This window comes from Pogona vitticeps, chromosome 1 (assembly GCF_051106095.1).
Source record: "Pogona vitticeps strain Pit_001003342236 chromosome 1, PviZW2.1, whole genome shotgun sequence".
In the NCBI taxonomy this organism is placed as follows: Eukaryota; Metazoa; Chordata; class Lepidosauria; order Squamata; family Agamidae; genus Pogona; species Pogona vitticeps.
This window is the reverse complement of record NC_135783.1, coordinates 216,994,262-217,008,145: the sequence shown is the minus strand read 5'-3', so window position 1 is coordinate 217,008,145 and position 13,884 is coordinate 216,994,262. Positions and strand designations below refer to the sequence as shown.

General features: G+C 40.1%; 1 protein-coding gene across 5 annotated transcripts in view; it reads left to right on the top strand.

The window, feature by feature from the left end:
• MBD5 (methyl-CpG binding domain protein 5) overlaps nucleotides 1–13,884 on the top strand; it is a 180,036-nt gene that overhangs the window by 151,381 nt on the left and 14,771 nt on the right. For all 5 annotated transcript variants that reach the window (XM_078376795.1, XM_078376798.1, XM_072983590.2 and 2 more), the window contains 2 exons: nucleotides 3,118–4,320; nucleotides 13,618–13,691. In XM_078376795.1, coding sequence (XP_078232921.1) covers nucleotides 3,118–4,320; nucleotides 13,618–13,691 — 1,277 coding nt within the window. The remainder of the gene's footprint in view (nucleotides 1–3,117; nucleotides 4,321–13,617; nucleotides 13,692–13,884) is intronic.

Here is a 13,884-nt window from a genome sequence, read left to right as displayed (position 1 = left end):
ATGAGATGGCCAAAGTACTGGGGCCTCAGCTTCAGGATCTGTCCTTCCAATGAGCACTCAGGGTTGATTTCCTACAGAACAGATAGGTTTGTTCTCCTTGCAGTCCAGGGGACTCTCACCACAATTCAAAAGCATCAATTCTTCGGCAGTCAGCCTTTATGGTTCAAATCTCACTTCCATATATCGCTACTGGAAAAACCATGGTTTTGACTATGCGGACCTTTGTCGGCAAGGTGATGTTTCTGCTTTTTAAGATGTTGTCTAGGTTTATCATTGCTTTCCTCACAAGAAGCAGGTGTCTTTTAATTTTGTGGCTGCTGTCACCATCTCTAGTGATCATGGAGCCCAGGAAAGTAAAAACTGTCACTGCCTCCATATCTTCCCCTTCTATTTGCCAGGAGGTGATGGGACCAGTGGCCATGATCTTAGTTTTTTTATGTTGAGTTTCAGACCATGTTTGGCGCTCTCCTCTTTCACCCTCATTAAGAGGTTCTTTAATTGCTCCTCACTTTCTGCCATCAGAGTGGTATCATCTACATATCTGAGGTTTCTTCCGGCAGTCTTAATTCCGGTTTGGGATTCATCCAGTCCTGCCTTGTGCATGATGTAATGTGCATATAAGTTAAATAAGCCGGGGGACAATATACAGCCTTGTCATACTTCTTTCCCGAATCAGTTGTTCCATATCCAGTTCAAACTGTTGCTTCCTGTCCCATATAAAGATCTCTCAGGAGATAGATAAGGTGGTCAGGCACTCCCATTTCTTTAAGGACTTGCCATAGTTTGTTGTGGTCCACACAGTCAAAGGCTTTTGCATAGTCAATGAAGCAGAAGTAGATGTTTTTTTAGAACTCTCTGGCTTTCTCCATAATCCAGCACAAGTTAGCAATTTGGTGTCTAGTTCCTCTGCCCCTTTGAAATCTAGCTTGTTGTACTTCTGGGAGTTCTGGGTCCACATACTGCTGAAGTGTGCCTTGGAGGATTTTGGGCCCAACCTTGCTAGTGTGTGAAATGAGTGCAATTGTACGGTAGTTGGAGCATTGTTTGGCACTGCCCTTCTTTGGGATTGGGATGTAGACTGATCTTTTCCAATTTTCTGGCCACTGTTGAGTTTTCCAAACTTGCTTGCATATTCAGTATAGCACCTTAACACCATCATGTTTTAAGATTTTAAATAGTTTAACTGGAATTTCATCACCTCCACTGGCCTTGTTGTTAGCCATGCTTTCTAAGGCCCACTTGACTTCAGTCTCCAAGATGTCTGGCGTCTGGCTCAAGGTCAGCAACCCACACTATCTGGGTTGTCCAGGACATCCAGATATTTCTGGTGCCATTCCTCTGCGTATTCTTGCTACATCTTCTTGATGTCTTCTGTTTCTGTGAGGTCCCTACCATTTTTGTCCTTTATCATGTCCATTTTTGCAAAGAATGTTCCTCTATTTCCAATTTTCCTGAACAGATCTCTGGTTTTTCCTTTTCTATTATTTTCCTCTATTTCTTTACACTGTTCATTTAAGAATGCCCTCTTGTCTCTCCTTGCTATTCTTTGGAAGTCTGCATTCAATTTTCTGTAACTTTTCCTATCTCCCTTGCATTTTGTTTCCCTTCTCTTCTATTCTATTTGTAAGGCCTCATTGGACAGCCACTTTGCTTTCTTGCATTTCCTTTTCTTTGGGATGGTTTTTTTTTTTTTGCTGCCTCCTGTACAGTGTTACAAGCCTCCATCCAAAGTTCTTCAGGCACTCTGTCCACCAAATCTAGTTCCTTAAATCTGTTCTTCACTTCCATTGTGTATTCATAAGGGATTTGGTTTAGATTATACCTGAGTGGCCCAGTGGTTTTTCCTACTTTCTTCAGTTGAAGCTTGAGTTTTGCTATGAGAAGCTGATGATCAGAGCCACAATCAGCTCCAGGTCTTGTTTTTGCTGACTGTATAGAGCTTCTCCATCTTTGGCTGCAGAGAACATAATCAATCTGATTTTTGTATTGCCCATCTGGTGATTTCCATGTGTAGAGTCGCCTCTTGCGTTGTCGGAAAAGAGTGTTTGTGATGACCACCTTGTTCTCTTAACAGAACTCTATTAGCCTTTGCCGTGCTTCATTTTAAGCTCTAAGGCCAAACTTCCCTGTTGTTCCTTTTATCTCTTGACTCCCCACTTTAGCATTCCAATCCCCTAGAATGAGAACAACTTTATTTGGTATCAGTTCTAAAAGGTGTTGCAAGTCTTCATAGAATTGGCAATTTCAACCTCTTCAGCATTGGTGGTTGGTGCATAAACTTGGATTACCGTGGTGCCTCGCTTAACGGGCGCCCCGTTTAACGAAGAAATCGCATAGTGATTAACTTTTTGCGATCACTTTGCGATGTTCCCTATGGGGAAAAATCGCTTTGCGATGATCGGTACCCTGTTTCGCTTACCGATCATCGCAAAGTGATGATTTTGTAACAGCTGATCGGCGGTTCCAAAATAGCCACCGGTTCCAAAATGGCCGCCCGCTGTTTTCTGGGACAGATTCCTCGCTTACCGGGCATCCAAAGTGGCAGGCGTATGGAGGATTTTCGCTTAAAGGTGAGTCTGAAGCCCATAGGAACGCAGTGAAGGGGTTTCAGTGCATTCCTATGGGCTTTTTAATATTGCATAGCGACGAAATTGCTTTGCAGCAATTTTTGCTGCACCGATTATCGTCACTATGCGAGGCACCACTGTACTGTCATGTTGAAAGGTCTGGCTTGCATTCGTATTGAAATCATTCTATCATGATTACCCTGTCTACTCTGTAGGAAATCTTTATGGTAGGCTTTCCACTGGCCTGTGGACGATGGTAAGACTTCCACTGTTTCTGTTTCTTTAGCTGCTATAATTTATTTTAGGATGTACAACCTTGCTAGTGGCAGTGAGAAAGATTACAGCTTCTAACTATTACTTCTTCCACCAGGAAAAATGATTCTGTGTCAGTATGCTTGATAAGAACCTAGGGATCCTGTAATTGTTCAGACAACTGTCCTGTTCTTGTATTTTTAATAGATGAATTAAAACACTCATTATCCAAAAGAGTATTTATAAACAAAATTCAAGTCTTAACTTTATTCTTTCCCTCTCCTTATGATTTTTAAAGGTGAGAATGCAGGAAGAGGCTGCTTTTCTGAACAAGAGAATGATTACTCAAATGGGAATGCCACCAATTCCTGAAAATTCCAGCACCCCACTTCCACCTTTTCAAGACACAACATGCAACTTGCAACAAAGGACAGAACCATCTGTAGGGCAGCTGGCCAAGGAAAACCTTGGTCTAGCAGCCCAGAGTGACGGCTCAGTTGATGCCATCTACAAAGCCGTGGTGGATGCTGCAAGCAAGGGAATGCAAGTAGTAATCACCACTGCCGTCAACAGTACAACACAGATGAGCCCCATTCCAGCTCTGAGTGCCATGAGTGCCTTCACAGCCTCAATTGGTGATCCATTAAATCTGTCCAGTGCTGTCAGTGCGGTAATCCACGGAAGAAACATTGGCATTTCTGATCATGAAGGTAGGGCAAGGAACACGAGGGGGGCACGAATACTGAAGAACGCAGAACACCTTAAAAATTCCAGTGAGGGGGATGGCTTGGAATACTATAAAGGTTGCAACACACCCAAAAAACAGTGGGAAGGGGAGCAAAGCCCTGGAGGGGAAATGAACAGATGGAAGTGTGAGGAGTATCTAGACCATTCATCCCATGTCCACAGCAGCCCCTGCCACGAAAGACCCAACCATGTCTCTACACTGCCATTAGTCCAAGGCAAGCAACTTCCTGTACTGTTACCCCAGCGCAACTGTCACAGTGATAAGATGTTGGAGGAGAACTTCAGGTATAGCAGTTACAAAAGAACTATGATGAGTTTTAAGGAGAGACTAGAGAACACTGTGGAACGATGTGCACACATGAATGGAAACAGGCCTCAACAGAGCAGAGGGTTTGGAGAATTGCTGAATGTTTCTAAGCAAGACCTGGCAGTGGAAGAACAGTCTCCAAGTTCCTCCAATAGCTTTGAAAGTTCTCTAGTTAAAGACTACATCCATTATAATGGAGACTTTAATGCCAAAAGCATTAATGGGTGTGTGCCTAGTCCTTCAGACGCTAAAAGCATTAGTAGTGAAGATGACCTAAGGAATCCTGATTCTCCCTCTTCAAATGAGTTGATACATTACAGGCCAAGGACGTTTAACGTTGGGGACTTAGTCTGGGGCCAAATAAAAGGACTGACTTCATGGCCTAGTAAATTAGTAAGAGAAGATGATGTTCACAAATCATGTCAACAAAGCACTGAGGATGGGAAGGTATATTTATGTGTATATGTACATAACATTATATATTAACTAGGATATGTCTTAGCCAAGAATTTTTGTGTCCCTTTTTAAAAAGGAAAAAATTATGACCAAGTCCTGTTCAACTGAGCCACTTGTGCATAGCTTTCTAAACTTACATAGGTAAGGTATCCAGTACCTGCTTGTGCATGCCCCATTTTTCCAATGACGGCAATCTCTGCTCACATAATGGTAAGCTGGGAATGCACAGATAGCATTTTACACTCTCTCCACATTCAGCAGGTTTCCACCCATAATTATGTCTTTCCATGTGCTGATGCTATATATATATCTGGAATAGCTTAGGGTTAGAACCAGTTTTTAAAACTGAATACATAAAATGGTGTATTAATTACATAGTTTATTTAAATTGATAGCCCTCTCTGTTCTGTAGGTTCAAGGTAGCTTATGTTATTTTGATGCCATGTTGTATATATTGTGTGTGTCAACAAGTCATGTCCAGCATAGGCAACCCTATGAACTACTGAGTTCCAGAAGATCCCATCAGTAACAGACCTGGTCAGTAAAGTTTGTAGGTTTCTTTACTGAGTGAGTCATGTTAGGTCTTCCTCTTTTCCTATTCTCTTCCACTTTTTCTACATTATCTTTTCCAGCGGGCCTTGCCTTTCATGATATATCTGAAGTACAACAGCTACTTTATGTGTGTATGTTAATTTTATCTAAGCCTTTAATCATACATTTACATAGGATTTGATAATGATGAATGGTAACTTAAATTACCAACTTTATGATTATACATGAGGGGGGGGTGTCCAGTTGGCTACCAACAAATGATGAAGAGTTTGAAGAGCCCTGTGTAAGTAGAGAGCACTTAACAGCACACAAGATATTGTTCCTCCCTGTAGACCCCAGCTGCATCTCCTGTGTCACTTTGCACACTGGTTCAGTTTTGATAAGGGTGGAAGGGAGGCGGAGAGGTCCCATCATACATACGAGTTTTCCAATCCATGTAAAATGAATGAAATTGCCCTAATCAGAATAAGGAGCATTCAGCAAATCACATTCTAATACTGATGTTGCCACTTAGAACCTTCATAGTCAAGAGAATCCTCTTTTCCCTTCAGAAGAGGGAGTCTGAAGGCCAAGAGATGATTTATTGCCAGAGAGATGCAACATGGCATTTATTTTCTGGTTCTAATGGCTATAGGTCAGTGATGGTGAACTTATGGCACCTGTGCCACAGCTGGCATGCGGAGACCTCTCCCTGGGCATGTGAGTGGAGTGCTACCCCCACCCACCCCACCCCTGTAGCCGAACCTCAAACTGCACAATTGTAAGCTACCTATCCTTACTACCTTCCTTGGTTGGGGCACTTCTTTTAGAGATCGGAGATAAGGCTGCTTTATTGTTTACTGCTGTAGAACAGCCCAGGGCAGTCAATCCAGCTTGTGAATTACTACTTCCTCCAGAGGTGACTGCAAGCAAGAGGGAAAGATCCAATTAAGGCAGGAAGGAAGGTGGGAGAGAGGGACAGGTGGATTAATCAGCTTGTTTAAATGTAATGAGAGGAAACAGGGACATACTGAAATGATGCAAATGATTGCTGAAAATTTAGAAAGGGAGGTTATGTGTGTGAGAAACTGACTCTTTCATAAAACCATGAAAAAAGTGTTTTTGTGTGTATACAGTCGTGCCTCGCTTTATGATTGCCCCGCATTACAACGAAACTGCATTACAACGGTCTTTTTGCAAGCACAAAACGATGGTCTAAATGGGGTTTTTCCGCTTTGCGATGATCAGTTCCCTGCTTCGGGAACCGATTCTTCACAAAATGACTATTTTAAAACAGCTGATTGGTGGTTTCAAAATGGCCGCCGGGTAAACAAAATGGCTCCCCGCTGTTTTCTGGGATGGATTCCTCGCAAGACAGGCAGCGAAAACGGCTGCCCTATGGAGGATCTTCACTGGATGGTGAGTTTTGACCCCATTGGAATGCATTGAAGGGGTTTCAATGCATTTCAATGGGATTTTTTCCGCTTTATGATGTTTTCGCATAACGGCGATTTTCCTGGAATGGATTATCGCTGTTAAGTGAGGCACCACTGTATGTGTGTGAGAGAAAAAGAGAGACACAGAGAGAATTGACTCATAAAACCTGAATTAAAATGGCATCAAAAGCTAATTACAATTGATGGATTGCATTGCATTCAAAAGTACCCAGTAAAGGATTTCAATAAGATTGTATTATGGTACACACTTGATTTTTTTTCTGGCCAGCCTTACAATTTGCTTTCTGTTTGACAAGAGTGGGAGGTGAAAGTAATTTTAAGGCATTTTCCACATAGTTATATTTTTAATCCAAAATATGGCCCTGCAGTGTCTTTTTCGGGTAAGTAGGGAAGTTAACAAAAGAAGCCTAAACATGTTTGTCTTAAAACAGCCTTTGACGAAAAGGTTTTTCTGCCCTCTGCATCATTTGAAATATTTAAATATCTAATATTTTATTATGTAATTATTTAATTGTCGCTATATTTTATGATGTTTTATATGTTGAATTTATTTTATACTTGTTGTGAACCACCTAAAATAGCCTGGCTACATGGGTAGCATAAGAAAGAAAGAAAGAAAGAAAGAAACTTTTAACTTGGCAGCAATAGGTCAAGGTTTGAAAAAATATAGTACTATAGAAATATATCAGAAATATATCATTAGAGCTTGTTATGGGATGGAGCTCTGCAGTCCTGAGATGTAACACTTCTAAAATGCAAAGCTATCCATATTTACACAAGCATAAGTCCCTTGTAGTCAATGGTCCTTCTTCCCAGGAAGACAGGCTTGATAATTGATTATTCATTAATCTTTCTGGATTTTTAAAGGACAAAGTAACAGTATGAGTACTTAATCCATTCATTGGTTAAGTATAACATTCAGAATGCCTCCACCTATTTTTAATTGAATTCAGTTATGCCATTTATCAGGTTCCTTAGGTGATCTTTGTTAAGGTACTAGTTAGATCCCGGTCATCTGAGGCTCCAGAAAAGTCCCCAGACTCTGTTTTTGATTCCCAGGGTCCCCAAACTGGGAACATTGAAAAACGCTGCCATGATATATGTGACCAGTCACATGATACTCTGCAAAACAAACTGGTAAAGTGAAAACAAAAGTAGCTTTTCTAAGAAAAGCATACAACACAGATGGGGGTTGAGCTTTAAAAAACACTACTCTTCATGGAGGCTTTTCAATCCAACCCTGTCTGAGCGCCTCCCATCTGGTCCTCTTTATTGTGAAAATTTGTTGGTGCCATTGGCTTTTATGGTTTTGATTTCTCATTGCTGTTTCTGTTACATTTTAGCATCCATAGTTTGTTTATCCTGGTTTGTAATTGTCTATAAGCCACCCAGAATAGTGCCTTGGGACTAATGGAGTGCTATATAAATTAAATATAAATAAAACCATGAAAAAAGGAACCTTCCAAAGTTCATCTCCACTGCATTTAGCTCTCCAATTTTTGCTGAGAACAGCAAATACAGTATTTCAAGATTCTGTTTAGACTCTAAATTGAACTGGGCAGAACTGGAATATTTAGCAGAGTCTCACTAACAGCAAACACCTAGTAAAAGACAACCAACACACCTGGGACTAGATTTCTGAAGTGTGTAGCAATCACGTTTCTGTTTCTCATCCCCAAAGCAGGCAAAAGTATCATAGTTTATTCCCGAAATCTGAATCCCAGTCTCTCTGCTCCTGGTCCTCCTTTGAATGCAACACCAAACAAAAGGTCTTACAAACATAAGACTGACTTTCTTTATTGAGTCAATCCATCCCCTGTGCAGTCTTCCTCTTTTCCTACTGCATTGCACTTTTTCCTGCATTGCTGTCTTTCCCAGTGAGCTTGTCTTCTCATGATGCCACTGTAGTACAATACCCTTTGCTTGGTTATTTTAGCTTCTAGTGAGAGTTCACACTTAATTTGCTTTACTTATCTTTCTGACAAGTCATGATATCTGTAAATCTCTTTTCCGACACTACAGTGGTGCCTCGCATTACGACGTTAATTCGTTCCAGCAAAATCGCTGTGGAACGAAAACGTCGTAAAGCGAAATTTAAAAGCCCATAGAAATGCATTAAAACCCGTTTAATGCATTCCGATGGGCTGGAAACTCACCGTCCAGTGAAGATCCTCCATAGGGCGGCCATTTTCGCTGCTTGTGCAGCGAGGAATCCGTCCCAGAAAAAAGGGGGCGCATTTTGTTTACCCAGCAGCCATTTTGAAACCGCCGATCAGCTGGAGGAAAATCATTGCTTTGCGAAGAATCGGTTCCCGAAGCAGGGAACCGATCATCGCAAAGCAAAATTCCCCCATAGTAAACATCGTAAAGCGATCGCAAAAGCGATCACAAAAAGTTAATCGTAATGCGATTTCATCGTTAAACGGAGCTATCGTAAAGCGAGGCACCATTGTACATTTCAAAAAAGTAAAATGTGTGTATATACTTTATGTAGTGTATAAAATGTAGGTATACACTTTAAAATTGCACTTCTAGATGTAGCTGCTTTTCTGTGGGTAGTTTACTTTGGAGGAAACAAGTTCAGGATTTCAGTTTACTCAATAAGCTTCATAAATACGGTGCATTTAATTCAGTACAGCATTTTGCACTTGGTTTTTTTTCTAAAAGACCAGTCAATTGGAGGAATCAATAAACAACCAGACAGAAAAAATGTGTAAATGACAGGAGGTTTTTTTTTCTAAACTAAAACCTCAGTATTCAGGTTTAATTGCAGTGTTGGCACTTCAAAATAAATAATTTGGTTTTGTGTTGCCGTTTGGGCACTCGGGCTCAAAAAGGTTGGCCATCACTACTATAGGTGCTCTACCTTGTGGATCAGTAGCATTCCAGGCACCTCTGAAGTATCTGGAGTGACAGTATGGACAATCCTAAAACGATTGTGTGTAATAAAGAACGTACAGTTTGTGCAGGAGAGCGAGGGGTTGTTTTTTCCTTCCAGAACTTAACAGCCATCAATGCTGTTTGACGAGCCAGATTAGTGGGTCGTAGTGACTTGAGGGCCCCTGTTCTTATCATTGTATTCTGCTCTGTTTCCTTCCCTACTTACACCTTCAGGCAGTGGATTATTGTAAGATGTTAGGTCTGGAAATTACCATGGCTTTCTGATTAATGAAAAGAGTAATAAATTTAATGGGCTCTGAAGCAAGAGGAAACAATGGAAAATTCAATTATAATTTTCATCTGAAAGGAGGGTGTGGACAATCCTAAAATATTCACTTACTCTTTTTGCATTTTATATTGGTGTTGGAATTGGTTTGAGGGACTTTTCAGCATACTTTTTAGGTAAAAATGATAAAAACAAAATGTTCGTCTTTGTAACCAAAAAAGGGCTGGATATGATTAATTAGCTTAGAAACGTTATACATATATGCCCATTATTGGTTGGCCCGTCTTAAATGAGTGTCATTAGTGAATTGACCTGGCGTGCTCTGGTCCATCGGGTCACGAAGAGTCTGACACGACTTAACGACTAAACAACAACAACAAGTGAATTGACTTCCACGGGACTTTAAGGGGCTGAACATAAATAGATGAGTTATCTGAAGGGCAGGACAGCAACTGTTAAATTTCAACAGAGTAGGGTTAACAGAGTAGGGTTAAAGATGTCATTTAACCATAAATGACATCTTGACAACAGTTAATTGCGTCTACGTATCCATTTCTGTGTTATGAAATGTCAAAAACTGCAACAGTACCACATCACAAATGCTGTTGTAACCAATCCTGCAGCTACTTTCTGACTTGTGAACTCAGTGAAGTTCATAGAAAAATTATTTATAGTGTAATGGTACAGTTAGTTCCATGCAATCATAAAAGATAAAAATTAGCTATTATTTGTACAAAAATCTGCTGTTTATCTAAGTGACTATAAAACAGCAAAGACCATACAAGACGCAATGATAGAGATAAAATGATGATATTTCAGATTTTAAATGTTAATTTAATTGTTCTTTGGTGAAATGAGCTGTGGAGTTCTTTAATATCATTTGAAAAATAAAGTTATCTACGTGTAATAACTGTAATGTCATTATGTATATGGTCACAGAAAAATGACAAAAACTTAAGCTTTTATAAAGTTCAGTTAGGAATAGAATTGATTTTAGACATCTGGAACTGAAATTGGTAATTTTTATTACTTACTTCAACATAGCTGATGTCTTTGTAGTGTTTCCCAATTTGTAGTTTTGTCACTAATTACAGCGGCTAAATTACACAGCGCAATATTGCTACCAGAACAAAAGTTTGTTTATTTTTTTGCTTGAATAACTGACAATATCATGGTGATGTATTTTTGTCTGACAATCAACCTCATTCACTTGCATTTTTAGACCATAACAAATGCCAGGCTAGATTTAACCAAAGGCCTGTGTAGTCCACCATTCTGTTCACACTCCGGCTAATCATAACTATAAAGATTCCATAGTTTATCCACCATGTGAAATTTTCTTTTCTTTTTTCTCTCCCAGATCTCCAACAGTTAAGCTACAATTTGTGACTCTGAGTTTGAGTACTAGATTGAGAGAGAGGAAGGCAATATTTCCTTATCTGCTTCGTCTAGTATATAAAAACTACACCACACATAATATTAATTTCCTCTATCATATCTTCCCATGATTTTTTTCTGAATTAAACTAGTCAAGGATAACTTAATTCTCACAGATGAGTGGCTCCAGTCCCTAGATCATTTGTGTGGCTCTTTTCCACACACACAAAAAGCATATGGCCAGTCTACTTCTACCTAAGATTTTAAAAGCTCAGTGTTTTAGGTCTCTGGCTGTGGAGCCAGAGGTTGGGAGTCCAATTCCCCACTGTGCCTCCTTGACAGGGGCTAGACTAGATGATCCATTGGGTCCCTTCTAGTTCTTCAGTTCAAAGATTATTATTAATGAATATATGTATATCTTGGTCAGTTCTACAGAAACTAAGATACTATTTCAGTGGCAAAAAATTCTGTTGCTTTGTGTGGTAAATTGTGTTGGAGTATGCCCATTAAATCAATGGGGATTAGGTCAGTCAAGTCCTGTGTTTCTATTGCTTCACTCTTAACTGTGACTTACTTTAGCAAGGAAATTCGAGTGAGAATAGACTCATTTAAATCAATGGAATTTATGGAGGAATTAATCCTAATGCAATTTACTACACTAAGCAACAGGACTTTGGCCACTTGACACAAGAAGATAATGTAGTAATGTTCTTTCACTCTTCCCTGAAATTTCACACAAACTTCGCTGTGGTAGCTTTTTACCAGCCCAAATGGGTGTTCGTGTTAGGAGACAGTGCCATGTGCTGAGCCAGGAGGAAGGTGCAATATGTGTCATCAATAATCTTTCTTTCATCCACTGCTCTGAAGAAACAATACTATGCAGAACAATTCCCCCAGAGCTAACACATGAATGCTACTTGGCAGTTGAAATAACTGCTTGTACATAACATAGGGTGCACCACAAGAACAAAGAGGCAAGATGTTACCTTGTTCATGAATTGGTCTTCTGCTCTGTAGTATAGATATACAAAATGTTGCTGTTTACTTACTAAGATTTCAAAATGGCTGGATTGGAAATAGTCATATGTACATTTACTACATAATTGTTGGTCACCAGAGACTGTACACTTCAGTGCTGACATGTAAAATGCATTCGTTATGTATTGGAGAGAATACACCATTTTGTATGCAGCACATATCTCCTAGATCAGTGGTCCCCAACCTTGGGCCTCCAGATGTTCTTGGACTTCAACTCCCAAAAATCCTGGCCAGCAGAGGTGATGGTGAAGGCTTCTGGGAGGTGTAGTCCAAAAACATCTGGAGGCCCAAGGTTGGTGACCACTGTCCTAGACGATGTAGGGTTTTTTGCATGACTGTCGATTGGTTGTTGTGGGTTTTCCGAGCTGTTTCACCATGTTCTTATGGTTTTTCTAACTAATGTTTTGTCAGTCTCTGCGGCCGTATCCTCAGAGGACAGGAGTCAGAACTCTCTCTGTGCTGTGTTGCAGTTGGTTTGTTGGATAGTTGAATATTTATAGCTGTGGGATCAGCTTTTGCCCTTTCGGGAGATTGGGTGATTATGGTGATCAGTGTGTTTTTTGTTGTGGGTGTATTGTTGTGATAAAGGGGAGAGATGATCTGTCACTGTGATTGATGAGTGTCGTTAGCTGCTCTTCTGTGTGCAGTGATTCCCTGTCCTTGTGGCTGGGTAGAGTTTGTTGACCTTTTGCAGGCTGTTTTTCAGTGCTGGGAGCCAGGCTTTGTTGAGTTTTAGACTTCCTTCTTTTTTGTTGAAGCTCTGCTGGTGTTTGTGGATTTCAATGGCTTCCTTGTGCAGTCTAACATAGTGATTGCTGGTGTTGTCCAATACTTCAGTTTTTTGAAATAGAATTTCATGTCCTGCTTGTTTTAGGGCATGTTCAGCTACTGCCAATTTTTCTAGTTGTTTTAGTCTACAGTGTCTCTCATGTTCTTTGATTCTGGTATGAATGCTGCGTTTTGTGGTTCCAATATATACCTGGCCACAACTGCAAGGTATCCTACAGTGGTAAGGTCGTCCCTTTTGTCCTTTTGTGACCGTAACATTTGTTGTATTTTTGTGGTGGGCTTGAATACTGTTTGTAGGTTGTGTTTTTTCAAAAGTTTCCCCATGCAGTCCGTGATCCCTTTGATGTGTGGTAGAAATACTTTATTTGTGGGTGGCTGACCACCATAATCACCCAATCTCCTGAAAAGGACTAAAGCTGATCCCACAGCTATAAATACTCAACTATCCAACAAACTGCAACAGAGCACAGAGAGAGTTCTGATTCCTGACCTCTGAAGATGCTGGCCACAGAGACTGGCGAAACGGTAGGAAGAAAAACTTTAAGAACATAGCCAAACAGCTCAGAAAACCCACAACAACCATCAGATCCCAGTCGCGAAAGCCTTCGAGATTACATTGTCAATTGATTCTTGATCGGTAGGACAACTTAATAAAGGGCATGCTCTTTATAGTTATATTAGTTTTACGAAACCTTTAAGATTCCATTTTAGGTTATAAATGTCCATGCTTGGCTTTGTTTGTATTTTCTTTGTCAGTTGTAACTGTTGCTGTTGAATGCTAAATGACTAGACTTAAGGAGCATAGAAATATTTCTGAATGCAGTAACTCCTAAGTTCCATAGACAGAAAGATTTGCATGTCTCTCTGTAAAATAATTTTAAAGAATGTAAAGTCTGGGTGATATTATGTGGTGTTCATGCCTTCCCTCAGGTGGAATCAGACAAATTGAAGACACTAACAGAAGGTCTGGAAGCATACAACCATGTCCGAAAGAGGAATAGAAAGTAAGTAATGTTTATATTTACCAATGCTTCAGCATCAAAATAAAAGATCATTTTTGCAGGAAATCAAAGTTAATGTGAAAGGGGAACGGTTGGTTATGATATACATGCTCATCCCATTTTTGTCTGGAAAGCAGATGTTACAGATGTTGGTGGTTCAGAAACCTCCCTAATAGCGTTGCTAGAAAAAAGAAAC